This window comes from Aspergillus flavus, chromosome 2 (assembly GCF_009017415.1).
Source record: "Aspergillus flavus chromosome 2, complete sequence".
Classification (NCBI taxonomy): Eukaryota; Fungi; Ascomycota; class Eurotiomycetes; order Eurotiales; family Aspergillaceae; genus Aspergillus; species Aspergillus flavus.
In genome coordinates, this window is record NC_092409.1 from 1,415,068 (window position 1) to 1,442,050 (window position 26,983).

At 50.5% G+C, this 26,983-nt stretch overlaps 10 protein-coding genes across 10 annotated transcripts; 6 read left to right on the forward strand and 4 right to left on the reverse strand.

The window, feature by feature from the left end:
• Positions 1–100: 100 nt before the first annotated feature.
• F9C07_9884 (metallopeptidase Mip1) lies at positions 101–2,503 on the forward strand (the record flags this gene model as incomplete). The annotated part of the gene is made up of 1 exon (XM_041284576.1): positions 101–2,503. The coding sequence occupies one exon, from the start codon at positions 101–103 to the stop codon at positions 2,501–2,503; it is 2,403 nt and encodes an 800-aa protein (XP_041142317.1).
• A 714-nt stretch (positions 2,504–3,217) lies between these two features.
• On the forward strand, positions 3,218–4,114 carry F9C07_9885 (uncharacterized protein; the record flags this gene model as incomplete). Its single annotated transcript, XM_041284569.1, has 1 exon — positions 3,218–4,114. One exon carries the CDS (start codon positions 3,218–3,220, stop codon positions 4,112–4,114), a length of 897 nt encoding a protein of 298 aa, XP_041142318.1.
• Positions 4,115–4,351: 237 nt separating this feature from the next.
• Positions 4,352–8,549, reverse strand: F9C07_9886 (M protein repeat protein; the record flags this gene model as incomplete). The annotated part of the gene is made up of 3 exons (XM_041284570.2): positions 4,352–4,829; positions 4,879–4,949; positions 5,067–8,549. The coding sequence occupies 3 exons, from the start codon at positions 8,547–8,549 to the stop codon at positions 4,700–4,702; spliced, it is 3,684 nt and encodes a 1,227-aa protein (XP_041142319.1). The 3' UTR covers positions 4,352–4,699.
• Positions 8,550–9,667: 1,118 nt separating this feature from the next.
• F9C07_9887 (glutamic acid-rich protein) lies at positions 9,668–12,052 on the reverse strand (the record flags this gene model as incomplete). The annotated part of the gene is made up of 2 exons (XM_041289351.1): positions 9,668–9,858; positions 9,916–12,052. 2 exons carry the CDS (start codon positions 12,050–12,052, stop codon positions 9,668–9,670), a joined length of 2,328 nt encoding a protein of 775 aa, XP_041142320.1.
• Positions 12,053–13,264: 1,212 nt separating this feature from the next.
• On the forward strand, positions 13,265–17,073 carry F9C07_2057050 (ankyrin repeat protein; the record flags this gene model as incomplete). Its single annotated transcript, XM_071508596.1, has 4 exons — positions 13,265–14,327; positions 14,450–14,690; positions 14,750–15,307; positions 15,360–17,073. The coding sequence occupies 4 exons, from the start codon at positions 13,265–13,267 to the stop codon at positions 17,071–17,073; spliced, it is 3,576 nt and encodes a 1,191-aa protein (XP_071363615.1).
• Positions 17,074–17,462: 389 nt separating this feature from the next.
• On the forward strand, positions 17,463–19,005 carry F9C07_9889 (rotamase PTPA-1; the record flags this gene model as incomplete). Its single annotated transcript, XM_071511955.1, has 3 exons — positions 17,463–18,094; positions 18,151–18,502; positions 18,553–19,005. The coding sequence occupies 3 exons, from the start codon at positions 17,463–17,465 to the stop codon at positions 19,003–19,005; spliced, it is 1,437 nt and encodes a 478-aa protein (XP_071363616.1).
• A 113-nt stretch (positions 19,006–19,118) lies between these two features.
• On the reverse strand, positions 19,119–20,895 carry F9C07_1193618 (CWC16 protein). The gene is made up of 3 exons (XM_041284571.2): positions 20,861–20,895; positions 20,418–20,788; positions 19,119–20,355 (listed from the first exon to the last, which is right to left on the reverse strand). Exons 2-3 carry the CDS (start codon positions 20,428–20,430, stop codon positions 19,232–19,234), a joined length of 1,137 nt encoding a protein of 378 aa, XP_041142323.1. The 5' UTR covers positions 20,431–20,788; positions 20,861–20,895; the 3' UTR covers positions 19,119–19,231.
• A 1,377-nt stretch (positions 20,896–22,272) lies between these two features.
• On the forward strand, positions 22,273–23,386 carry F9C07_2126592 (UMTA methyltransferase family protein). The gene is made up of 3 exons (XM_071509087.1): positions 22,273–22,384; positions 22,431–22,461; positions 22,529–23,386. Exons 1-3 carry the CDS (start codon positions 22,282–22,284, stop codon positions 23,118–23,120), a joined length of 726 nt encoding a protein of 241 aa, XP_071363617.1. The 5' UTR covers positions 22,273–22,281; the 3' UTR covers positions 23,121–23,386.
• A 147-nt stretch (positions 23,387–23,533) lies between these two features.
• Positions 23,534–24,251, reverse strand: F9C07_2277071 (uncharacterized protein). The gene has a single exon (XM_041284572.2). The coding sequence runs from the start codon at positions 24,069–24,071 to the stop codon at positions 23,646–23,648; it is 426 nt and encodes a 141-aa protein (XP_041142325.1). The 5' UTR covers positions 24,072–24,251; the 3' UTR covers positions 23,534–23,645.
• A 594-nt stretch (positions 24,252–24,845) lies between these two features.
• F9C07_2277072 (uncharacterized protein) lies at positions 24,846–26,320 on the forward strand. Its single transcript, XM_071510225.1, has one exon. The coding sequence runs from the start codon at positions 24,918–24,920 to the stop codon at positions 25,773–25,775; it is 858 nt and encodes a 285-aa protein (XP_071363618.1). The 5' UTR covers positions 24,846–24,917; the 3' UTR covers positions 25,776–26,320.
• The last annotated feature ends 663 nt before the right edge of the window (positions 26,321–26,983 follow it).

The following is a 26,983-nucleotide window of genomic DNA, read 5'->3' on the forward strand; positions in this document are numbered from 1 at the left end:
TAAGATCTACTTTCCTTGCTGTCAACTCTACACGGTCTACTGTTGAAGGTTGACAGTCATTTTTACAAAACCCATGCTGAATTGAGCTTTCTTCGCTCCTATGGCAGGACACATGCTGATGCCGCTCCGGCGTCGGCCATGGACCTGTCGAGCATGTCTGCAGCGACTGCAGCAGCCTCGTCGATCCTTGGAAACAGCCGCGTCGCCCTCCTCCCAGTCGGATGTATACGATTACGCCCCCACGAACCATTCCACCCAGAAGAAGTCTAATGACGAAACCCTTCGACGAGTGTTCGATTCGCAACCGTTTTGGAGAGAGTTTTCGCAGCGGAGCGCCACCCAATCCAAGCCCACCGGATTGGTTCAGAACCAATACTTGACCAACCCCGATGGTTTTCGCGCCTTTGCCAATGTATCCTTGCAGAGATGTCAAGCGATTGTTGCCAAAGTCCTCGCCGCATCCACGTTGGAGGAATACCGGGACATGGCTCGGGATCTTGACCGGCTGAGTGATCTGCTCTGCCGAGTGATCGACCTGTCAGATTTTATCAGAGTCATTCACCCTGACCCGCGCGTGCAGGAGGCGGCTACGCAGGCGTACGCGCTAATGTTCGAGTACATGAATGTTCTGAATACTACCACCGGGCTCAACGATCAGCTGAAAAAGGCTGCCAGCAATCCGGATGTGACTTCGCACTGGTCGGAGGAGGAGAAAATTGTGGCGCAGATTCTGATTAAGGATTTCTCCAATTCCGCTATTCACATGCCACCAAATGAAAGACAACGATTCGTGAACCTATCGAACGACATCAGTCAGCTAGGGTCAAACTTTGTTAATAGCGCCGAGCCTGCCAAATCGCAAGTGGTGGTAGGCGCCAATAGTCTGCGGGGCCTGGACCCCATTCTCGTCCAGCAGATCAGACGATGGAATCGTACCGCGTCGGTTCCGACGACGGGTATGATCCCACGGCTAGCGTTACGGTCGGTTCACGACGAGGGCGTCCGCAGAGAAGTTTATCTGGCGACCCGAACATCCAGCTCGCGCCAGCTCCACCGATTGGAAGAACTGCTCAGCAAACGGGCGGAACTCGCCCAGCTGTCGGGCCACGCCAGCTTCGGCCACATGACGCTCAGTGATAAAATGGCGAAAAGCCCTGAGGCCGTTTCCAACTTTCTGACGGCGTTGGTGGGCAGCAACCGCGAGTATGTCCAGGAAGAACTGTCCAAATTACAGGCGATGAAAGGAGGGTCTCCATTGCAGCCGTGGGACCATGCCTACTATGTTCATCAACGCGTTCTGCAATATTCGCAGTCCCGGCGATCGCGTGAGTTGAGTGCTGTACCCGAGTTCTTCTCTCTGGGTACGGTGATGCAAGGGTTATCGCGGTTATTTGACCGCCTTTATGGTGTCCGCCTCGTGCCACAGGAGACAGCTGCAGGTGAGACGTGGAACCCAGACGTGCGTCGATTGGATGTTGTCGACGAAGCCGAGAGACATATTGCAGTGATCTACTGTGACCTGTTCTCTCGGCCTAACAAACATCCCAACCCTGCCCATTTCACCCTGCGATGCGCTCGGGAGATCTCCTCCGAAGAAGTGGCGGAGTGTGCCACGATGGATCATTCGGCACACCCCAACGATGGGATGGCCACGGCGGTTGATCCGCAATCGAAGACCCTCCGACAGCTGCCGACGATCGCATTGGTGTGTGACTTCGCGGAGCCGCCAGCGACCGGCGCGGGGCGCCCGTCGTTGCTCAGCGAACACAGTGTGCGCACGCTGTTCCACGAAATGGGTCATGCGCTGCATTCCATTTTGGGACAGACTCGGTTGCAGTCCATTTCCGGGACGCGGTGCGCAACCGATTTCGCCGAATTACCGTCGGTTCTGATGGAGCGGTTTGCTACCGAGCCCGCGGTGCTCTCCATGTACGCCCGCCACTGGCAGACCGACCAACCGCTGTCGGAGAGTATGATGTTGAGCATGGAGAAAGATCGGCTGGCCCACGGTTCGATCTACGGTGCCGTGGAGAACGAGGCCCAGATCCTCATGGCGCTGGTGGACCAAGCATACCACTCCATCCCGGCGGACAAAGCCGGTCAGATCGACAGCACGGCGATCTACCACCAGGTCTTGTCAGCCCACTCGACGCTGCCCGATCCGACGGACAGCCGGCCCCCCACATCGTGGCAAGGGTTCTTCGGCCATCTGTACGGCTACGGCGCGACGTACTATAGTTATATCTTCGATCGGGCGATCGCCAACAAGATCTGGGAGGACGTCTTCCAGGCCGGCAAGGCGGCGGTGGACCGCGAGGCGGGCGAGCGATACAAGAACGAAGTGCTGCGCTGGGGCGGTGGACGCAACGGGTGGGACTGCGTGGCCGGGGTGTTGGGAAGCGCGAACGCAGCCAACGCAAACGGACGACTGGCGGAAGGCGGCGACGAAGCCATGCGCGAAGTCGGTCGATGGGGGTTGGGCCGGGATGGCGTCTCGGGCTAACCCTGCAGCACCATGCAATAGACTCACTATACTATACTAGAGCATCTTATATGTATACCCAATCAATTAATAATGCCCATGTCTCACTCCGTCCTACCCTCAAGTCCAAAACTTAGTATCCTCGCCTGCTGACCGCGTCAGAGAAAGAATCCAAACGGGCGCCAAATGTACGAACAACAGCCTCGGCATGCATTCCCTTGGCTGCCAACCTAGCAATCTCAGATGCATGTGTTTTCTTGAATTCCTACTAGTCATAGTTCTTAAGCTAATTATGGAAAGGCCCCGGGTCTTTTTTATTGCGGTGACGGCGAAGTGGATTTTGTTTTATTTAAAATTATATTTCTTTGCCGGGGGAAACTCTTGTCTAGCATGGGATTCCTTATTAAATATCTAGTCTGATTACTATCGATATTAGCCAACTTTCTCTCTCTCAATGCATGTCTGAGACTAGACTACGTATCTGTCTGTTTACTGGTACTTTATATTGCCCTTGTTCCCTTGGAAATTAGACATGGTGACTCCTTACCTTCTTTTATTTATCTATTATACCCGTACCTACACTCATCCCTATACTAAATTCAATTGATATCCCACAACCAACACAACACAACCCAACTCAACTAAACCAAACCAGCACAAAACAAAAGACAAACTAAAAGACCAAGAAAGAATAAATACATACATGCCCACCCCAACCCAAACCACTCAAAGAAAATGGCCCCCCTAATCCACCTCCCCTCCAACCTGAGCGACACAACCTCCTCATCCAGCTTCACGACCTCAATCTCCACCAACTCCCTCTCTTCAAAACATACGAACCACAACCACAACAATGGACAACAACAAACACTCACCCACCGCCCAACACTAACCAATCTAACAAGATGGGTCTCGCGAAAGATATCCCGACAGCAATTACCGAATCAGTCTACGAGCCGGGACGGGGATCCGAATGAGGGATTGTCGGATGCAGAGAGGGAGGAGAGGAGGGCGACGGAGGATGATTATGCGGCGTGGTGTTGGGCGTTTAGTGAGGGGAGGTCTACGGGGGATCATTATTCTCATTCTCATGCTCATTCTCGGGGAATTGGCAATGGGAATAGGGGTGAGTATGAGTATGGGTATGGGTCTCATCGGGAAGCTGGGCATGGTCAGGGTCAGGGATATGGCCATGAACAAGGCTATGACGAGAATCTATTCTCGGATTTCGACGGACAAAGTCCCAGAAATGACTATCTCACGGGACCACGCTCCGCAAAGTACGAACATACATCCATCGATCATGGTGGGGAAGGCGATACGACGAACACGAGGGGAACGTACACGTTTCTCCAAACACAGGAGGATCGACTGGGACGACACGAGAGCTCGGAAAGTGTTCCGGCCGATCAGCTGCTGCGATTTACGCCGATCGGACACTATGGGTATAGTCCTTTGACCGCGGGGTCTCCGGTGTCGCCGCCACCTCGCATCCTCACCCCGGCCAGGTATGCGGAGACAAATCGGATGCAGAGGGAGAAGAGTCAGGAGCTGAAGCAGAAGCAGAAGGCCCAGAGAGGCTTTTGGGGGCCGGTGCGAGCGCTGTGGCTTTCTTTGCGGCGGTCGAGGTGAGATTCTCTTGCATGTCATGTCAACCTCGGTCCATTCCTTTGATATTTCTTGGTTTGTTTCTGTTTTACTACAATGTGTCTTCTACTACGATTGATACCCATGGATAGGATAAATGTCAGCGGTACGTTAATCACAGATAATAACATATATCATACTGGTTCTTCCCGTTTTTTTTTTTTTTTTTTTTTTTATTTTATTTTTTTTTTTTTTTTACTTTCTTGACACAGTAGACATGTTCGATATAGTACACTGCATTAATCTGTGACCCATGACTGCACACATAAGAAAAGACAAAGAAAAAAAAAGAAAAGACAAAGAAAAAAAAAGAAAAGAAAACATTGCAGCCTAAGACCAACTCATGAAGTCTGAACAACGCATCGTTCGCTGTCCAGTGCCATTCGGGGTCCAGTCCACAATCAAATAAAATCTGCATGAGCGGCGATCACAGCGGAGGCTAAACAGGGGTATCCTGAGCTCTTATTACATACAACTGCATAGTGAATACAAGAAGAACCGATAATCCAATCAGATACAAAGGAAAGATCCGTCGAGGTCATGCGTAACCTCGTCACCAACCATGTCGAATTACCTCGACGCTCCTTCACCAGCCTGATTGTCATCCGAACTGCTGCTTGACCTTTCCGGCTGCGGAGTCATCGCGGGGCTTCGGTCAGGTGTTGCGCGTTGCGACACCGAGGCCAGTTCCCGAATGAGTCTATACTGCGTTAGTTAGACCCTAAAAAAGACAAAGGGGGTCAGCCTACCGTTGGTGCTCGTCATACCAGTCATCGTTGGCCGTGCGGATGTGCTTAAGCTGTTCCTGAATGCTTGCTATCTGCAAGGACCGTCCAATTAGTACGCCTGTCTGCCGAGGGAACGGACCATGTTACGTGAAGGGGTGACAATCGGGGATCTCTGAAGGGTAGGTTGATGATAAACGGGGAGGTCCCACCGTTCCCTCAATGGATGAACCAAGGTCCTCACCTTCCGTTGCGGCCGGACCGGCGTTTCCTCCACCAGGGGCCTTCTCGCCTTCGGCCGCCCACCGGCTACTCTCAAGGCCTGCGCCCTTGCCCTCGGCCTTCAGGGCCGCCACTTCAGCCTCGAGCTCACGAATGCGCTTGCGGCTGCTCGAGATCGCCGAATCGACCTCGCCCAACTGGTTGAGCAGCGACATGTTCTTGTCAATCTGATCGTTCAGGTCCCTCTCGCCCTGCATGAGCTTCTCCTCCATCGCCCGGTTCTGCGTCCTCAGCTCGTCGAGTTCAATGTGGATGGCTTCCTGCTTGCTTCTGACCTGCGACAGCTCCTCCAGGGACGCAGACAGCTGCTGCTGTACCGTCTCGGCTTCCGACTTGGAGCTGGCAGAAGCCGCCACCAACTCTTCGAGCTCCTTCGCCCGGCTGCTCACGGCCTGGTGCTTCTGCTCCCACTCATTCTTCTCGGCCTCGATCCTGGAAAGCTCAGCACCCTGCTTGCTGGCGATCTCCTTCGATTCCGTAACGGATTGCTCAGCAGCAGACAGCTTCTTCTCCATGTCCGCAATGGTGGCCTTCAAGGCGTCCAAGACAGAGCTATCCTGGGCAGCTGCCTGCGCGTGAGAAAGCTGCTCATGAACTTCCGCGAGAGCCGCCTCGTGTGACTTCTGAAGCTCCTCAACCTTAGCCTTGTTGGAGGATTCCAGATCAGCTCGGACGCTAGAGAGCTTCTCTTCGTGGACAGTAAGGAGTTCTTCAATTGCCTTACTGTGCTCGGCCTCAGTCTCGGCAGCCTTGGACTCCCGAAGAGCTTCCAGCTCGGCATGCAACTGAGCCTTGGTCTCACTGTACTCCTTCTGGATATCAGCCAGTTCCTTTTCATGAGCATCGGTGTGGGAGGCCAGCTCGCCGGCATGGCGTTCAAGGGTGGCCTTGAGCTCCGCCTCAAGAGTCTCGATTTTCTGCGCGTGGCTAGTCTCCAGCTCGCGGTTGGTAGATGCTAGTGCATCGAGCTTGGCCTGGACTTCGTTAAGAGCCTCGCCATGGGATCCAGCGGCGTCGGCCTTGGCCTTCTCCAGCTCGGCAGCGTGTTGCGCCTTCAACTCTTCGAGGGCCTGGGAGTGCTTGTCGGCAGTAGCAGCCGCCTCCTTAAGGTGCTCCTCCAGTGCCTTCTCGGCCACAGCGGTCTTCTCAAGAGCCTGGGAGTGCTTGTCGGCATTGGCAGAAGCTTCCTTCAGGTGCTCCTCAAGGGCTTTCTCAGCTGCGGCGGCCTTCTCCTCGAGCGCTCTCAGCTGGCTTTCCTGCTCGGCATCCTTAGCCTTGGTCTTACTCTCGAATTCAAGGAGGCTTTGCTTCAGCGCCTCGGCCTCTTGCCGTTTGCTGTGAACCTCATCATGAAGAGATTTGATTGCGTCCTGTTCGGTCGATAACTGGGACTCTAACGCGCCAACCTTCTCTTTCAGTTCATCAATTTCTTGGACCGCAACCGCATGGGCCGAGTTGGCACCCTCCTCCGCGGCTTGTCGTGCTTCGCTGAGAGCCTGTTCTGCCGCTTCCAGTTTTTGCTGGAGGGCTTGCAGCTCGGCCTGGTGAGCGGCAGACAATTCGCTGGCAGCCTCTTCCCGACCCTTCTTTGCCGCGGCTTCGGCGGCCTCCAGTGCATCCCGGAGTTCCTGGAGCTGTTGGGAATGAGTGGTACCGGCCGATTCGGCGGCTTCCTTGGCAACCGCGAGTTCCTGGGCATGGCTCGTGGATGCGGAGGCCAGGGCTTCATCATGCTCCGCCTTGAGCTTCGCGACAGCAGCCTCATGAGCCGCTTCCAATTCCTTGATCTTCTCATCCCGCGCATTCGCGGCGGACTCGCGTGCCTCCAGGAATTCGGCCTCCATCTTCTTCATAGCCTCCTTCAGCTCTGCGATTTCCTGGACCTTTTCAGTGACAACTTCAGGTGTCTCCTCATTACCCTTCGCAGCTGACTCTGCCTCGGCCAGCTTGGCGGTCAGAGAAGCAACCTGTTCCTCGAGGGTGGAAACCGCCTGTTTGGCAGACTCCTCCGCCGCGCGAACTCCTTGCTCCTTGGCTTGATTTAACTTATCCATCTCGATGTTCAGATTGGCGATCACTTGATCACGGCCGTTCAGTTCCCGTTCGAGCCTATCCAGGGCCAAGGCCTTCTCCTCCTGTAATCCTTTGGTGACCGTTTCCAGGTTGGCTTTCTGCGATTCCAATTCCGCCTTCAGAGATTCGATCTGCTCGGCATATGCAGCGGTAGAGGCTTTCTGTTCCGCGAGTTCCTTCTCCAGGGCCTCCAGTTGCGCTTGATGGGACGCCTTCAGCTCCTCCAAGGCTGCAGCAGTCTGGTCGTCTCCCTGGGCAGAGGCGGATTTGGCGGCTTCATCCAGATCCTTTAGAGACTTCTCTTCCAACTCTTTCCGCGTCGCCTCGGCCTCTTCCAGCTGGACCCGCAAGGCTTGCAATTGCTCCGCATGGTCTGCGGCCAGTCGTTCGAGCTCGGCTGCGTGCTGTTCTCGAAGGGCCTTGAGGGCCTCTTCCTGGTCCTTGGAGCTGTCCTCCGTCTGAGACACTGAAAGCTGGGCCAGCTTCTCATTCACGGCGTCTAGCTCCGCTTTCAAGCCTGTCACGGTCGTCTCACTTTCGGACAGCTTACTCTGAAGAGCATTCAATTTTTCCGCATCCTCTTCCGAAGTCTTGGTCACTGTGCTCAACCTCTTGGTAGCAGTCGATGTGGGCCGGGTCGCCGTCGAGGGCCGAGTGACGGTCCGCGTAGCACTCGTCGAAGAACTCGAAGGGCGAGCAGTCGACGTAGTCGTAGGCTTCGTCGCGGTCCTCGCCGAAGCGGTGCTGGTACGCGATACTGAGGACACAGAGCTCCTCTTCTCGGCAGTGGTGGTGCTTGCAATGCTCGACCGCCGATCATGAATGGAGCTCGGCCTGGGGGCCCGGGTGGTCGGGGTCCCGACTAGAGACATCCGCTTCGCCGTACCAGAGATCCCCCTCTTCTCATCGGAAGAGCTCACAGCGCCTCGGGATTTCTCATCGGCGGAGCTACTGATCGAGGCACGAGATCGGTGCGAGGCCGTTGTGGACGAGCTCAGGGGCTTCCGAACGGTTGATGTAGTAGCCGGGCGGGTAGGAGGCTTGCTCAAGGTGCTGCCATTCACCGACGCACGCGTGGTAGACGTGGTCTTCGGGGGGCCGGACATGGAGCTGGGCCGTTTTGTAGTTGTCCCCGGCGGCTTGGTGGCGGTAGTCGATGTTGGGCGGCTCTTGACCGGCGAGGCCTTGGTATTCTCTTTGTCCTTGGAGACGTCCGGGCTGGTCAGCGGTCCCTCGCTACCGGACATGACGGTCGACTCAATTGGGGTCGCGGGGGGTGCATTTTCGGAGTCAACCTCGACGGGCGCGGCAACCGGGACAGGTTCCTCAGTAGAAGCCATTGTGAGTGGGCGGGAGTCGGGATTGCTTCCAGGGTCGGTCGGAAGTCAGGTACGGAACCAGCGATGGGTCTTCAATGGCGGTCTAGCGAATTGAGACAGTCCACGTTAGTCTCGGTGGGCAACCAACAAACTGAGTGATTGGGCTATGAACCCATGCAATGTTTAACCAGGAGCTCACCGCCGTGCAGCTTTCTGCGGAGGTTAGGTGCATGTGGCATGCAGAGACGATCCATGATTCTGGTCGAGGCAGCGGCGGTCACTCGGGCGGTTCTCCTTTTCAGTCCTTCCGAGGTTCCCCTGAAGATAAAACAAAACAGCAAAGCACTTACTCAACAATGCACTCGACCGTCAACTGAAAGAGATCAGGTAGAAGGTACAGGGACTCGCTGAGTCGGTACCTTGCAGCTCGGGGGTTGGAAAGTCACAGACGCGTGGTTTGTCCTTTATCCCGAAAGTGACGATGCAAACAATGAAACTAAAGTAACCCACACCGCACCGGGGAGGTGAGAAGGGCAGAAGGTAATTAAAGGGAATATACTATTAAACAAATTAAAATGTTACAAAGAAAAGGAATAAAGCGGGGGGGAAGGGTGAAATGAGGTGGTGAAAGTTGAGAAACCAAAAAAAAAGTTGATGCGGGAGAAAGAGTAAGTTAAAGTAAATCCGGAAAAAGGGACAAAAGTAAGTAAAGAAGGTCAGGAGGGGAAAGCGGGAGGGTTGCCTCAGGACCTCAGGGACTCTTCCACTCCCCAACGGCCTCAGGCGACGATCCCCACAGGATCGCCCAATCGACCCATGAATGGTTTGTCATGCGACCAGCCATTTCACTCTGTCATGAACTTAATTGATAAAGAGTTTACCTTTTAGCCACGACTGTGTCCTCAGAAAGCCCTTGGATTGGGCCGACTGGTCCTTATAAACTATTGTTGACGTGGTCGCGTCTCCAAAACAGTGGTTCCATGGTTCACCGCAAGGAAGATGCGTGGGTTTGCTTTACGGAACTCCGAATGCTCAAGAGAAATCAAAATAAACCATGAGGGGTATAAAACATCAACCATGAAACGCCCGCCCTACATCATTGGAAAAGAAAAGAGAGAAAAAAAAAATAATGAAATCCATCACTCCTCCCGCACACTCAGGAGCCAGTACCACTGTTGCCGTCCTTCTTCCGTTTGGAGAACGTCCGGGTCGACCACCGTGGAGAGAAGCTTATCATGCAACTGCCTCGCCTTTTCGCGCGTACCCCGGATCGTCCGCCCACGGAGCCGTTCCCCGAAATGTTTCAAAATTCGAGCGTAGCGATCCCGACCTAAAATAGTGAGCATTCGTTTCCTTCATAGCCCATGTGCATGCAGATGGAACTTACCCTGGTAACGCTGCAGTCCTTCTATAAGAGCATACCCCTCGTCATCGGTCCATGGTCTCCCATGCTTGATGGACATGGCTGGCACAGATTCCGGCTGCGGTGCACTGCCCTTAAATAAGTCCTTCTCTAACGCGGTGATGAGCTTTTTGAGCGGGAGCTGCAGACTACGGCTACGGTTTTGGGAGTCCACGTAACCCGCATCTACTACACAGTATATCTTGTAGCATAGTCGTAGAAACACATTCAGCACCCGGTGCAAGTGCTCGTAGGCTTTGGGGAAGAGACCGTCTTCCTTGCAGTAAGCTTCGAAACAGGCGAGCAACACACCCATCATTCCCGATACAAGACAGGCTTCAAATTCGTCCAGTGTCTCTTCACTGCTCGGTTGGCCTGCTTCCGGTTCGTCGTCTTTATGTTCGACGATATAGTCCACCGAAGAGGTCCCGTCACTAAGAATTGCGTTAAGAAGCTCATCGCAATCGCGCACTGTCGCACCGCGAGGTTCACGTCGGGCGTCTAGGTAGCGTACAATCTTCACATATTTTGCTTGCAAGGTGGAGGTTAGATCCGCAAAATCATTATAATATTCGGCCATAGAAGGGTTAGCAGTCTTTTTCACGCGGTGAGCCTGAACTACCAGCGTGTCCCAGTTGTTCTTCTGGCCAGCCATTTTGAGGGCCTGGTGCAACCATGCCTCCTCGTCGGTATCATCATCGGGATCATTCTCGGAATCATCCTCGGAAATGTCCTCAACGTGTTGCTCGATGTCGTTTAGAGTGTGACGGGGTTGTAGAGGCTCGGTCTGGTCTTCCTGAGAGTTCAAGGAGTTGACGGCTCGAGAAGTCACAGTGCTTCTTTCACGACTCTGTCTCCCATGTTCTGGGACTAGCTCTTGATTTGAGGTTTGGCGTCTCTTGCTTGGCGGCGTAGACAGGTTCTCTGGGTCGGTTTCGTACCTAAACAGCCCGGATCGTGTGGGGCGATCTCTCACGCTGTCCTCATCATCTGTTGGAATATGAGCAGAAGACTTGCCCTCAACGGTGATGTTTGTGTAGTCTGCTTCGATGCTCTCATCTTCCGCCTCATCATCTGTTGGAATATAATTGGAAGACTCGTCCTCATCGGCGATGTTTGTGTGGTCTACTCCGACGTTCTCATCTTCCGCCTCATAAAGCCCCACTTCATCAGCCAAGTCCCCAGATTCTGCTTGCACAGGTGAAGGTTGCGGGATGTCCTCCAGTGGCGTATTCCTCCTGGGAGACTCTGGCGAATGGACTGGTGATCCTTCCCCGCCCATAGAGCTCCTAGCGTCCGTAGCACGGTTTACGATAACGACGGCGGGGGAGCTTCTCTGCTGTTCGTGTGCACTGTAAGCATTATCAGACCCAGGGTGTGGCTCATCTGTTTGCTGTGACGGGTGATCGCGCGGTGTTCCATATTCACTTCCAGGCTCATTAAGCGATTGATCTCTCGATCCAGCGCTACTCTCATCTGGTCCCCTGTGTAAAGCTGCTCTGAGAGCTGATACTCGTTTCTGAACATCAAATGGAGAAAGTCGGTTTGATTGGGGGACGTTATGAGGCGAATCCAGCACAGGTTGGGGGAACTCAGTATCTCCGTGGTCCTCTACAACATCCACATAGCTCACGTCACTTCCACCACTCTCCTGATTTTCCTCAACCGGACCAGTGTTTTCCTCGTCTGCTTCTTCGTCAGGTCGATTATCCGAGCCTCCTCCAGACTCGCGCTCAGGCTCAGACCCTGACTCCCCCTCCCGATCATCCTTTTCCTTAAGCTTTAAATTCGCGCGTCGTTTCGCCTTCCGAGAGGGTGTGGTCTTACTAGCAGTTTTCGGCTGCAACCGAGACGATCTGCGGGGAGTCAAGGGCTCCGATAAGGCGACGCGTTTGAACGGGGCGGATCGGTCATCATCTGGTCCCTGGGGGACGTCCCAGATGGCATCACCTCGGGGAACCCAATCATCGTTGATCTTAGAGCGATGGGACGAGCGGGGGCGGTAAGGGGTGCTGGACTTCGGCTCGTGGGTGACCTCTTTGGCGTTCAAGTTGTTTAGAAGGTCCAGCGCGTGGGACGTCGAGACGACTTTTCTTCGTCGTGGAGTTGATCGTGAGCTCATTTGGATTGATCTTTGAGTAGTGAGTGCATTGGTGATGATTGAAAGGAGAAGGGTAGTGGCGACGACCTGAGGTCGTTGGGTGAATCGACCTGTGTCATGAAACAAACAAAATTATTCAATAGTGAGCGGAAAAACAAACGCTGCGGATAAAGGTTGACAGGTCTAGAACGCTTAAACAGAACTACTTGCACTTTCTGTATTGATTACCATTTTATAGTCTCATTTATACTCTGACTTATGATTTGATATCCTCAAAATGTGTTGAAGATAGGTTACTTTTTAATTTGAGAAAGTTATACTAGAAATAGAGAAATATACATTGAGACCTGGGGATTTTTTTCAACCCGCTGCCAATTTATATATCACATCCAGCACAAAAAAAGATACTAATGAAAGAAGATTGAACTTTTGTGAAAAAAAAAGGGGAAAATAGCGGTAGGACTCGGACCTCACTGAAAGACATATTATCCTTCACTATAAATTATAAAATCAAATTGATTGAGCTAACTACCACAATTCCACAATAGCGAACTAAACAATGGACCTCCATCAACCGGCCAGGAGTGACACAGCCGTTAGGGCTAAATCTAACAGGTTATAAAATGTTTTAATCCAAGGCATTTCGAAAAGTTAAGCCCTTACCTAGTTTAAGACACAGCTCATTTCCCGATCAGATGCTACGACTGCTCCTAAGTCTGCTTTTTCCTGAACTCTCAGTTAGGTATCTTTATCGAGTGCTTACACTGGTTGTCCGTGGTCAACGTCAGTTCGACGTTGCTACTGTGTTTTCTTACATACAGCCCAATTGTGGCTGTGTACCGGGCTTCTGCTATTCCAAAACACGCCATAAAGCTGTTCTCTCATGACGTTTGAGATGTATTAGAATGGACAGGGGTTGTATGCAGTACTCCGCGCCATGGAGTCCAGCGGGGCTGAGAGATCTGGTGGGGTTTCTGTGAGCTCGGCGGCTATTATAACGGCCTGATAGGGTGAAGACAAAACATGAGAGGGATTAGGCACAAGTCCCGACCCATTATATGGATTTCTGAATAAAATCAAGACCAAGCATTATTTGAAACTATGGCTACCGGGTCAATTGATGACTCTGTAGCCAAAGCATTGAATTACTGACACAGAACCACAAAGTTTCCAAACACCAACTACGCCGAACTACCGCCATCTAGCGATATTCTATGATATACAAGAATAGCGATGGGTCGCCCATCACCGCAACTGGACAACTCCGAGTATGCCGTCGGCTGGATCGCTGCCTTGCCTCATGAAAGAGCAGCTGCCAAGGCAATGCTTGACATAGTGCATGCGCCGCCGCGGCACAAACACGCCAAAGATCACAATAGCTATACGTTAGGCTCTATCAATGGACCAAATGGGGAACATAACGTGGTTATTGCCAGCCTCCCGTCCGGTCGATATGGAACCGTAACTGCGGCTACGGCTGCTAAGCAGATGCTTTCTAGTTTTCCCAGTATCAAGTTTGGGCTAATGGTTGGCATTGGCGGTGGTATCCCGAGCGATGATCATGACATCCGACTGGGCGACGTTGTGGTTAGTCAACCTACAGGCGCATTTGGAGGCGTAAGGCAATATGATTGCGGCAAGGTCACTGCGCGTGGTTTCGAAGAGTGTGGTGCACTGAACTGTCCTCCTGAGGCCCTTTTAAATGCGATGGGTGAGCTTCAAAGCAACCACGAGATGATGGGAGGCACATCGATACCCGATATCTTGGAGTCCATGTATGCAACTTATCCGGCAATGGCGGATTCACGAAGAGGACCAGCATATATCTATCAGGGTGCAGATCATGATCGGTTGTTCTGCTCTGATTGTATACATGAGAAGGGCGCAAAAGATTGTGGTGGGTGTAATCCCGAGAAGGAAATCAAACGACCTGAACGACTGGACCAGGATCCTTATATCCACTATGGCACTATCGCTTCAGGTAATAAGGTCATCAAGGATGCGAAGGTGCGCGATTTGCTAGCAAAGAGTTGTCTTTGTTTTGAAATGGAAGCCGCGGGATTGATGAACCAATTTCCATGTCTCGTCATTCGTGGGATCTGTGACTATTGCGATACCCATAAAAATGATCGATGGCAGAAGTATGCGGCGGCTACTGCTGCTGCCTATGCAAAAGGGCTTCTTCAGGTTACCGACGCCTCGGACATCCAAAATACACCAGAAGCCCGTAGTGTTGTTATGGATAACAGTGAGTTGCAGCTCTTCCTTGTATTACTGAGACTCATTTGTTCTCAATGTTGGCTATGCATGGAGTAACCGGTTAGCCTCAACATGAAGATAGATGGATTACTTCACCCATCGTTACGCGTGCTGACTTGATAATTCCCTCGAGCAAACCATGCTAACTTGTCCATGCAGTTTCAGAGATCAAAACAATTGTCAAGGGCCTCGCCCGAGATCAAGAACAGAAAGATCTGTTTAGGTGGCTATCTCCTCTCAGCCCGTCTGCTAGGCATTCTGAGAACCAGAGAGTGCGAGTGGAAGGTACTAGTGTATGGATTCTTGAGGATCCTAGGTTCTTAGATTGGTCTGGTGAAGGCCCCAGCTCCCAGGCCCTGTGCTGCTTTGGTAACCCAGGCGCAGGTAAAACGATTATATCGTGAGTAACAAGCAGCTATAGTGATTTGTTGATCCCACGAGTTGACAATCCCCGGACAGCTCTGTCGTGATTGACAGCATAAGGGGCCAAATAACAACCGACTCGACTATTGGACTAGCATACCTATACGGTGATTATCGTGACCATAAAGTCCAGACGACAGAGAATATTCTTGGGGCCATTGTAAAACAGCTATTAGTGTTCTTATCGGAGATTCCACAGGCTCTTCTGGAACTATACCAGAGAGAAGCAAAGCAGGAGGCCCCGCTGAGCAAGGTCAGCGCGCAGACGTTCCTAGACGTAGCTTGCGAGCAGTTTAGCAAAGTTTATATCTGCATCGATGCAGTGGATGAATTGAAGGATCAGAGAACTCTTTTAGAGTGCTTGCAAGGTAGATCTTCTATGCAGTTGTTCATTACCGGTCGTCCGCATATCCGGCAAACTGTTCAAAAATACCTCAAGCAGAGGCAAGAGATCCCCATTGAAGCCCACGAAGGCGATATTCGACGATTCATTGATCGTGAGATTGGTGGGCCCAATGACATTGAACCCGATGCTATGGATGAGAAATTAAGACTCGATATCCAGAGCAAAGTCCTCGCATCAGCGAAGGGAATGTAAGTGGGCTTGACTTTTTGACTCTTTTCTGTTCTGATGATGTTCGATCAGCTTTCTCTTACCCGTATTGCAAGTGCACGCTGTCCTTCAGGCCGCAACTATGCGTCGTCGTGAGGAAGCTTTGAAAACGTTGCCATCTAGTCTTAGCGGTGCTTTCTCTGGTACCGTAGCTCGTATAGAGCAACAACCGATTGCACATTCAGCAAAGGCAAAAACGATTATTGCTTGGGTTCATTTAGCAGAACGGCCTGTCAGCGTTGATGAACTTCTTTGTTCCCTCGCAATCGAAGACGGGGATAAGGCTTTTAACCGGAGAGGCATACCGGTCAGAAGTACGCTTCTAAGCTGCTGTCATGGACTAGTGGTTATTGACCAAGAAACTCATACTGTACGCTTGGTCCATTATTCTTTCCAAGAGTATCTCAATCAACAAAGCAAGATGTTCGGGCTTAGCAAAGAAGAGTGGCACAGTCAAATTGCACGTACATGTCTTACATTCCTAAATTTCCCGGAGGAGACCGCAGACGATTATATGGGTATCACGCTTCTGTCCTATGCTGCTACCAAATGGGGCCATCACCTTCGAAGAAGTGAGTACTTACCAGACTCACCTTTAGAGCTCGCAAAGAAATACCTCAGCACTGCACAGGTATTCAACAATGCAAGTTTGCTTCTACTGTATAGGGAAATGTACACAGGTCGTCACAAAGACCATGAGCTGCACAGGGTAGTCACCTTAGCTCATATAGCAGCTTTCTTTGGCATACACAGCATTATGCTTCATTTGACTGTGACTGTTGACATTGACTCAAGGGATATAATCGGCTATACGCCATTATCCTGGGCCGCAAACCTTGGACATATGCCAATAGTGAAACTACTTATCGAGCAAGGTGTTTCAGTGGACCCTCAAGATTTGAACGGCATGACACCTCTTTTTCTAGCTCTTAAATCCAAACACGAATGGATAGCAGAGCTGCTGATAGATTACGGCGCTGCAGTGGACGTGAATGACGAGAACAGAAATACACCGCTGTCATATGCTGTGGAATATAAATGTGAGACGGCAGTGAGGCTACTCCTGGATAAAGGCGCACCAGTGGATACCAAGAATAAGTTTGGGGAAACTCCACTCTTAATCGCCGCTCATGGCGGGTTCGAGAGAATAGTAGAATTGCTGCTTGAACGTGGTGCTGAAGTGGATTCAATGGACCCGTACGGCCGAACTCCTTTGCTATACGCTGCACTAAGTGGATTTGAGAAAATAGTTAGATTACTTCTTGCGAAAAATGCGGCCGTGGGCTCATTAGACCATAAATATGGCCGCACCCCACTGTTATGGGCCATCGCGAAAGATCATGAGGCAATAGCAAGGTTATTAATTGATAAAGGTGCTGCAGTGGATACGGTGGACGCTACATATGGCTGGACACCCTTGATATGGGCTGCATATCATGGATGGGAGACAATTGCACGGTTGCTGATCGAAAAAGGGGCAGCAATCGATTCCGTGGACTCTAAATACGGCCGGACACCACTGCTATTGGCATTAGAGTACAGACATGAGGCGGTAGTGAAACTGCTGCTCAGCAACGGTGCTGCTGCATTGATGGACTCGGGTGGGAACTTTGATCTCGCAACATGGAAGGGAGATGGAGGCCTAGATGGCTTGATGGATCATCTAGGGCTAACAATGGATGATCTTGGACATCGTTTGAGAAGGAGAACAAGTCGGAAGCCTACTTATCTCGAATACTTTACCTAGAGAGATATATGAGAGGGGAGAGTAAATAGAAGTAAACAATGACACTGACCAAGGCAAGACAAAGGAATAGCCGAGTAAATTCACTGCTCACAATTGCTTTTAGGCGGTGGATATAACAGTAGATGCAGTAAAGGTTCTCCACCCTAATATTGAATGCATTTTAATAGATTTAAACTCTGATAAGACCCGATAAATAAATTTAATCAGGTGCCAAGCACTAACACCAACTCGGATAGATTTCGTCATCACCGATAGAACAACACGTTCAATTATTCATGTACCGCCGGCGTCTTTGATGCTGGTCACCTAAACATAGTCGCACGGATACAGCTCGGAAACAACACTCAAAAATATTAATCCTAAGCTGATATTACCAGCAGTAAGCCACAATGGCCGCAGATGGGTTGCCAGTTCGTGTGCTGCCCACCCTCGACCCCTCCGAGGGGCACACGTTCCTCGAGCCCAGCAAGAGGATTAACGAGGGTGATGATGTCTCCGAATTTTTATGCTCCAAAGCTTATGTGGATATTATGACCTTCCTGTTGCAACTGAACCGATCAATGTTTCCAGCTAAATTACCCGATGGACGCGTACAGACATGGCCTTTGAATACCGAAGCAGTCGGGTTTTCTGCTCCTGTCCGGCAGCTGCAACAACTCTTGTCGAAGATCGAAGATTTGCTGGATGCTACACCTCTGATGCCCGGTGAGTGGCGGTATGCAAACGGTGCGTTCCAAGTTTGGCATGACAAGGTGAAAAAGGCGACCCCGAGTCTTCTGGCAGAGTGTCTGCCGGCGGAAATTCTGCACGCCCCGTCGTCGGACCCAAATGGTCCAACAGCAGAGGTGGAGCTGACGGAATATTTCCTCGGGAGCTGGGGTAGTCGCGAGCGAATGGATTATGGAACTGGTCACGAACTAAGCTTTCTAACCTTTCTTGGGGCGATCTGGAAGCTGAATGGCTTTCCGAAGAATGAGCCTGGAGTGGAGGAGAGAACAATTGTTCTGGGAGTAATAGAGCCGTGCGTGTACCACCCCTATGCTAGTTCGGATTATGACTAATTTATGAGCGGTTTAGGTACCTGGAACTTATAAGGGCCGTTATCAAAAAGTATAAGTTGGAACCCGCCGGTTCGCATGGCGTCTGGGGTCTGGATGATCATTCTTTCATTCCTTATATCTTTGGCTCGGCACAGCTGGGTCCAGCTATATCGAACTCGGACCTGGTACCGGAGACGGGCTCCCTACCAGATGCGGTAGACCCTGACGGTGTCACGAAAGCGAACGTTGTAGAGAAAGAGCGGAAAGTCAACATGTATTTCTCCGCAATCGGCTTCATAAACGATGTGAAGAAAGGGCCATTCTGGGAGCACAGTCAAATGCTGTATAATATTTCTGGTGTCCAGGCTGGCTGGGCCAAGATCAACAAGGTCAACACATCTTGCTACCGTCTGAATCTACCTACTGATGATGATTGCAGGGTATGATCAAAATGTATAACGCTGAAGTGCTCTCCAAATTCCCGGTTGTCCAGCACTTCCGCTTTGGCTCGCTGTTCAGCTGGAACCGCGACCCCAGCGCTATTCCTCCGCCATCCAGAATTCATACCTCATCCGGACCAGAAACCCGGCCACGACAGGTACCGCCAAGTGCACGACAAGATCCGGGCCCAGGAACGAAAGCTCCTTGGGCTACCGCATCTCAGAGTACTCCACCACCATCAACCGGAACTGCAGCGCCATGGGCAACTTCAAGAGCTGGTAGAGAACCGCCTACTACGTCTAGAATACCGTCAGCGCTTCCCGATACTTCCAGACTACCTCCAGGTCCAATGGCTCCTACCAGAGCTCCCTGGGCAAGTTCGCAACCAGCTGGGCCGGCCCCCACTGGTGATCCTAACGATATCACTACAAAAGCTCCTTGGGCAAAATAATAAGATGACATATGGTGATGTAGCGAAAAGTTCCTGCTACTTCTTGTCTATATGGTATAACATATATTCCTTTATCCTTAAGTATACATAGTCCAACGACACCTGAGATAGTGTACATGATGCATAGCATTTGCTTCCATGCCAATGTGAATAAAAGAACTTCAATGCGATGGGGTATCATTTTAATCACCGAACGCCAAGTACAAAAAACCCAGTAAGGACACAACTACTCTGAATCTGAAGCATAAGCCACCAACGCAGTCGGCGGTTCTGGTGTCTTGCTGGCGGTTTCAGTCACTTTAATTGAATGCTCTTTCAATGTAGAGGATGCTCGATCCTCACTAGCCGCGCGGCTTGTATTTTGGCTGTCGGTCTTGTTCGTGTCCGCCTTGTTTGGTGCGGTTTTGCGCCGTTTAACCTCCGGCTGCCATGGGTTTCCTTCATGATTTAAAAAGGGATCAACGACGGCGCGCGTATTCCCCGTTAACTCGCTGCGAAACATCGCTTTGCGTTCTGCAACGAGGTCCGCCGCCTTCTTCCGTTTCCCATCCTTGGTCTTCGCAGTTGATTGGCCAGCGAGTTTCTTCTCCGTTGAAACACCCCTAGATTCAAACATCGGCCGGGTGCGCGCAGCAGTAGTATCACCCCCAGTACCAAAGTCGACCAAGCCAGCCCGTAACTGATCCTCTTCTGTCTCATCAACAATCTCAATCCCCAAGCTCATCTTATCCTTTAACGCCTCCCTTTTCGCCTCGGCATTTTCCAAAACCTTCCTCTCCGCTCGAAATGTCTTCCTCAACCGCCTCGACATCTCATACGGATCAACCCAATCCCTCGCCTGACGCTCCTGCAACTCCAAAATCCTCGTCCGTCCCTCATCAACCACCTTCTTATCCTCGACCTTCCCCTCTAACCGCGCAAACGGATCAACAACCTCCTCCTTCTCCCCAGGCAACTTCACCACAATCTCCCCAACTCCACCTTCCCTCCTATCCTCCCCAGTATCTCTCTTCCTGCCCCCCTCCGCAACAACATACGCCGTATTCTTCGGATCCGTCCGAATCTCAATCCACCCTCCGCACGCGGGGTGTCGCATCCGGAAACTGTAAATCGGCGTCGAGTGGTAGTTCCCAATCTTCTTTTTCTCGGCATTAAAGCGCACCCCTTGACCGATAATCGTCTCGTGAGGTTTACATGTCGTGCACCAGACGGCGAAGGGCATCTCGAAGCGCACGGTCAGGGCGCCGGTCGTGTGAAGGTGGCGGGCGCGTGAACCGAGGGGGTGCTTTTTGGCGAGTTGGTTGCCGCTCATTAGACCTTCTTGGTCTGGGGGGACGTAGCGTCCCATGTCTAGGTGATTGGGTTAGTATTTTGTTTGCTGGGGGTGGGTTTGCGGTGGGGGTATGTCGTACTGAAGCCCTGCATTTTGGGTGGTTGAGGGTGGTGTGAGGGTTTTGGAGCTCGAGTGTAGTTGTTTATATGGGTGTGTTTGGAGTTGTTTGCTGGCGCTCCGGTTGGAGACCAATGTGGGAGCCAGTGGTGGCTGAGGAAGAAGTTGAAGAGTGTTGATGATTGATTGTATGCTTATCGGGATGGACGGAGGGCGGTGTTATGCATATTAGTAAGGATATATTATGTATGCATAAATTGCTTATTTATGCAGGCCTGGGATAGTTGAATCAATACTTTGAGTTCTAAAGTTGTGATGTCTGTGGTGATATCTCTAGATGAAAGGACAAATGTATAGACATTTCATATCTAACTTGGCAATATGGCGAGAGTACTAAGAGAAGGTGAGATCTGTTTGACGTCTATCGAAGCTTTTCTTGAACAAGATGATGCCTTTGCTACTGACATGACTCTGGATGTAACAGGTATGAAGCTTAGCTTGTATATTGTGTAGTCAATTAAGTATACTTGTAGGTCTCATCAAGCTTCCAACGTAAATCTATCCTGGTTAGTGTCTAGCCTACCATATCGCAAGATAGTCGTTGTATCGAGATGCGTGAGGATCAAGGCTCAAATTCAAGAGTACCACTAACCATATTGAACGACGAGATATGCACTTTACGCAGAATTGCATCGAGGTAGCAGAGGATGCATATACAGAGAATAAGATTTGGACTCCCACAGGTATATCCCAATGACAAACGTAGCGACAGCCGACAGAATCACGATACCAAAGCAAGCCCTACAACAAACCACCAAAAGACACCAAACCATGACCAACAGCCCCACCAATCCAACCCACCAAGCACCAAATCCAGCAAAGACCAGCCCTAAAAAAGAGCAACCGTTAGACCCGAACGCCAATAGTCATAGACCGAATCATCTAGCAATACAGGCTAAAGGGGTGAAAGGGTCTAATTACTCATGTTATACAAGTAAGGGAGAGAACTGATTGGCATTCCAACCCCTACATGCAGCCGTCACGTCAAGGTTAGGATTAGTAGCAGTTAGATACAGGGCTCCACGAACCCTGGTTTGCGGAAGTGACACCAGCGAATAGAGTTTGGCCGATCTTTTTGTTTGTAAAGGGAGAGCAGATCCCGCTTGTCTTGCCTCGGGATTCGAAAGCCGTACTTTTGTTCGGGATCGTATGTTCAGGCTTGAGCCCCGTGGACGGACCATTTCCCCCACCTATACTCAATTGCTTTACGACTGTTCTTTGTATGGTGGGAAATACTTCGGTTTTGTGGTATCTTGATTCAAGCCTACCATGGCGGGCGATATCGAGGTGGTTATATCCATGGATTCCTAAATCGGTGTCTATATTAACCCTATGTTGTCGCTTCGCAGGATCCAAACCTAGCTTCGGATAGCGACTGGGCCTCGGCGGATGAGGGGTCGCTAGATGTAACTACATTGGCATCGAGTGTTCTCAATTACGAGTATGTATATCCTCATTCCAGTCTGCATTCCTCACATAGTCCCCAGATATACACTAACAACGACATACACAGGTACAAGGTAAGACCCGCACAAACCAAGACATCTATGATCGCCGATACGAAAGATAAATGAGCACAGAATGGCCGACGATATCACGCCTACCGCTCAGGCGCATATTTAATGGTATTATGAGTCGCATCCTCATCCTCTAACCAGGCAAGATGGCTTAGAAAGGTTCAGCCAAACGACGAGGAGGAGCAGGACCGCATGGACCTCCTCCATCACATATACACCCTGATTCTCGATGGCGAGCTGCATATGGCGCCGATCAAGTCCCATCCAGAGCGAGTCTTGGATTTGGGAACGGGAACCGGGATTTGGGCGATGGATTTTGCTGAGTACGTATTGTTACTTGAGTTACTTTTGGAGTTGGATTTTGCTCATATGATTCGCGATTATAGTCAGTATAAATCCGCGGAAGTGTTAGGTATGCTACTGTTCGCATATCAAGGATCATTGATTGACCAGCATAGGAAACGATCTCAGTCCCATTCAACCAAGCTGGTAAGGATCACCTCGTCCATGTCAACAAAATAAAGTATCGACCTTTAACTCCGCACTGAACCTGAAGGATCCCCCCAAATCTCCAATTTGAAATCGATGACTACGAAGCAGACTGGGTCTATTCACGGCCCTTCGACTACATCCACGGTCGCGAGCTAGCAGGCGCTGTCAGTAACTTCGACCGACTCTTCCGACAAGCCTTCAACCATCTAAAACCCGGTGGATACCTCGAGATGCAGAGCTTCCGCGTCGAAGTATTCGCCGACGACAACTCCCTCGACCGAGCACCATATACCACGAAAATGTGCTCATTGATCCAAGAAGCCAGTGCCAAGTTCGGAAAACCGATGGCGAATATGGACGAGTGGGCGGATAGAATGATGAAAGAGGGGTTTGATAATGTGACGTGCAAGGTTGTCAAAGTACCCATTAGTCCGTGGCCGGCGGATAAGAAGCAGAAGGAGATTGGGAAGTACTTTCAGGCGCAGCAGATGCAGGGTATTCAGTCTTATGTTCCGGAGTTGTTGCAGAGTATCTTGAAGTGGGGGGCGGACGAGGTTGAGGTTTTGATGGCGGGGGCGAGGAAAGAGTTGTTTGATACCACGATTCATCAGTATGGGAAGTTGTATTTTGTTTATGGCAGGAAGCCAAGTAGTTAGACATGTTGTATATGTTGGATCTGTTGTTAGGGTTCTATGTATTGTGCTTTTAGTCTAATGAAGTCACGAGGAGAATAATGATGGTCGATCCGAGCTCTTGCTGATATCAGCTAGAGGCGTGACTATTCAAAGCATAACATTTTGGCCTAGATTAGGAAGCCGAAAGGCCTTACCTATGATAGACTAGACATTCATCCCGTATCACAATTTAACTTCCTAGAGAACCTCACATTTAACCGTGCATAAATGTAATATTTTAAGATGACAGCCAGATTCCCATGTAACGATCACCTAAATTTTCAATTTTCCTAAATGCTATACAAGTACTTGTCAATGAGTAGGGATGGTTTGAAGAATGATCATGTAGAGATCAAAAATGGTTGTTATAATACTAAGAATCCACAAGAGTAGCACTGGAATCTTTGAACAAAAGCTATATCTACTAGATTGAATAGACCAGATATAGATTTCTTAGGTATATTAACAAGGTCTAGATCAGCGCTGCGCGGATCGACCCAACATATTCTAGTCAGCACGCTGTAGCCCACACCAATCCCCCGGCCTGGTGGTCGCCTCGCTCTGCGGTGGAAGATTGCCGCATGATTCCACTCCGGGGGTTGGGTTCTCAATCGACCAATAATCCGTAACACCAAAGAAGTCACGCAGAATCAGCTTTTTGATCGGCTTCTGGGATATGGTTCGCGGGATTTCCTCCGTGTCCTTCAATACGCCCAGCAGGGCCGGCAGCATATGTGATGGTGGTAGGGCTTTGATCAATTCGTCTCGTGTTCGAACCGCGTCTCCGAGCAAATGTGCATAACTTTTGTCGAACCCGTACTGGTCATGAATCATTGGGCCGGGGAAGCGCCGAGATACTTCGAGAAATTTGGCTAGAATGAAGTCATTTGAAAATTGATGATTGTTGTTCACCTCGGGTCCTTTGTTTAACATCTTGTTGTTTCTGTTACTTTACTAGGTGGTTATCTTCAATGGTGGGAGGTCTGGCTTCTGAGCTGGGGAAATCCATCGACAAACACGTGTTTCGTTTAATTAAAAACCCCCAATTGCAATCCATAGCTAAGTAACTTTACTCGTCTTGATCGCCAGACTACCAGGCCGTTTCTAGGGCTTGGGAGTCACTAGGTGTTATGGATCAACTGCCGGACGAGGCACGGTAGCCAATGAACCATGGGACCGTGCCCCGACTACTGGTTAGTTTGCCATCCCGAGAAGGATGTATAAGAAGGACTAGATATACAAGGACACTCGCTTACCGTCATGTATTTAAGTTCTTCACGTTCAGCTAGAATAGTCAGTAAACTAATAAGGTTGAGAAAGACGGCTTTGTACGGGCTGGTTTTTCTTTTGTTTCTTTTTACTTCTGTTTTGGCCTGCCAAATTATATATCTGGATATATTAGTTACAATATTTCTATATAGCGACTGCTTTCCTAACCGTTTCGGAACCTGAAGATCACGGTTGCCTTTTTGATGATTTTTTACTCTTTGTTGGATCTATTTTATTGATGTTGTGTCCCTTGATTATCTATTTATCACGACGTACGCGGGTTCGGCGTCATACGCGGTTCCCCGAGACTCTATCTAGCGATTCGCCTGCTGCGTGCAGTTTAAGCCAAAAGAGGACACCGGTCGCGCAGACGAAAAGTCGGCCTGATATAGGAGGGTGACTTCTGTGATCTGCTGGAAGTTTTATGGTACATATACCCGCATACCCCTGTTGTGCTGTCCCTAAAGGGCCTGAGTCCCTAGTGCCGTGCCATCAAACCAAGACTTCACAATGAGCTGTAACTACGACGTCCAAAAAGAGCAGTGGATGGCCTTACCGCTATCTAATGGAGCTACCTCTCTCGATATTTCACGGAACGTTTCTACGTGGCCCCATCCTGAGCCACTGCCAGCGCCGCCACTACAGTGGTTCATGGATCCGTCAAGTCACGGTGAACTGCTAGAAGCACCAGTTCAGTGGGTTATGGGCCCTTCTGCGCTTGGTCACGCTGTAGACGCATCGGCACCATGGATAATAAATTCCTCAGGCCTCGAGAATTCCACAGGACCCTCGATACCGTTGATTATGGATACATCTGGTCTCAAAGGCTTTCCTGAGCTACCTATACAGGGGCTCCTTGGGCCCCCCATTCTCCAAAGCTCCTCAGAACCTCCCACATCATCAGCCTCATGCATATCCTACGTGCCCACGGGGCCACTCTCTCGCGACGAGCTGATTCTTTCTCGCCCTGCAAGCAGTAGTCACTATCAGGGCTCACCTCCCCAGCTCCTTCGCGACCATGTTACCCTTTCTGATTCAACTTCTCTCCTACACGCCAAGTGTCCAATCCCCGGATACAGATCCACAGCGCGTCTCGCGACCCCAAGAGACGTTCGTCGGCCCCATCGCCAGCAAGTTAAAAGATTTTTCTGCCACTACGAGAATTGTCCCCAGTCAGTGCCTGATCCACAGAGCCTTAGTAAACGAGGCTTTGCCACTCGAAAGGACCGGGACCGGCATGAAGCCAAGCATAAGCCAGAAATCAGGTGCCAATGGCGAAATCAGTACGGCGAGCAATGCACACGGCTATTTAGCCGTATGGATAACATGAGGGATCATGTTCGAAGGATCCATCGGCGAAAGTTCTAGTGCATTCGCTTTCGCCTTGACATAACTTGTGCATTTTAACGTTCTTTCCCAGTGCGACGGTCTACGCTTCCCATACTACCTAGGTTGGAAAAGATCAGCCGTTGTGCAATCCGGACCACAATCCCAATACTTCTAGGGTTGTATCGAACGTGGACTAGAGTACTTTGGGTTGGCTTAAGGATACGGCTAGTTTACATCTGGCTCTCACGCCCTGTTGATATCTCAATTATACCGCTTATCAGAAACCGCACGTTAATGATTACACTGTATAGAATTCGAAGGGTTTAGAGGGTTTTCAAGGAACCGTGGTGATAACACAAGCATTTTCTGTGATGCTTTGGCGTATATAGTTCGGAGGGGCTCGTCAGAAGAGCAAGTGTCTGAATACATGAACTTAGACCAAGCCGCTGGAAATTTGGAGTTAGGTACATGTACAGGATATAGTAAATATAACTGCGTTGTGTTGCTTAGATATAAGATCAGAGTACGTCTACTCTGATTCCATACATCCCAAGAAAGGTGGATTTACTTAGAATGAATGCTTGCCATACTCCTGTATTGCAGGGAGGGTCATGTACGCGACGTCCAATAACGCTCAAATATGACCTATGTAAGATCGGAAAGACCGGCGTAAGCCTGTTTGCAAGTTCTCAGCCAATGATGTTCTTTGCTGTATGGTTTTCATTGCATGGCAGAACTGCGTATGGCGCCTCATCGGGATCGTTCAATAGCCCTAGTTCGCAAAGCTGTACTCGGGATCCACCATTGTTCAGGCTGGCCTACATGGTGCGTCGTCCTAAGACACCCGTTACGCTTCAGGCTACCAGAGCTTTTTTGCCAAAATCTACTGAACTGTAGTATACATGGGGTCTTAGCATGGTTCAAGCGCAGCTACAGGTCAAGCTGATTGGTCCAGCTTCAACAGACCTGATTATGGATATGTGGAGACAACGTCGCACGCAGCTCCTGGCTGCGGATGGAAGCTCAGTACAAGCATGTGTACGCGACACTCATGTCTGGATAGGTAGGAAGATTGAATATATAGATAACCTCGCCTTCACTTCGACCTACGTACCTCATTTTCAGGAATCTACTTAGGGGTATAGCATTCTAAAATACCACAAAGGCAAATGTCGCTCGCAGTTGATCTGCGGGCACCCTAAGTCCATATAAGAACCGCAATGAGGCATTAGGCTCGCAGTTCCTTG

Excerpts from the sequence above, each read along its gene's own strand:
- F9C07_2126592 (XM_071509087.1), top strand. The coding sequence starts at position 22,282 with ATGGATTTTGCTGAGTACGTATTGTTACTTGAGTTACTTTTGGAGTTG. Across the intron at positions 22,385-22,430 it reads TAAATCCGCGGAAGTGTTAG|GAAACGATCTCAGTCCCATT; the intron begins GTATGCTACTGT and ends TGACCAGCATAG. Across the intron at positions 22,462-22,528 it reads AGTCCCATTCAACCAAGCTG|GATCCCCCCAAATCTCCAAT; the intron begins GTAAGGATCACC and ends CTGAACCTGAAG.
- F9C07_2277071 (XM_041284572.2), bottom strand. The coding sequence starts at position 24,071 with ATGTTAAACAAAGGACCCGAGGTGAACAACAATCATCAATTTTCAAAT.
- F9C07_2277072 (XM_071510225.1), top strand. The coding sequence starts at position 24,918 with ATGAGCTGTAACTACGACGTCCAAAAAGAGCAGTGGATGGCCTTACCG.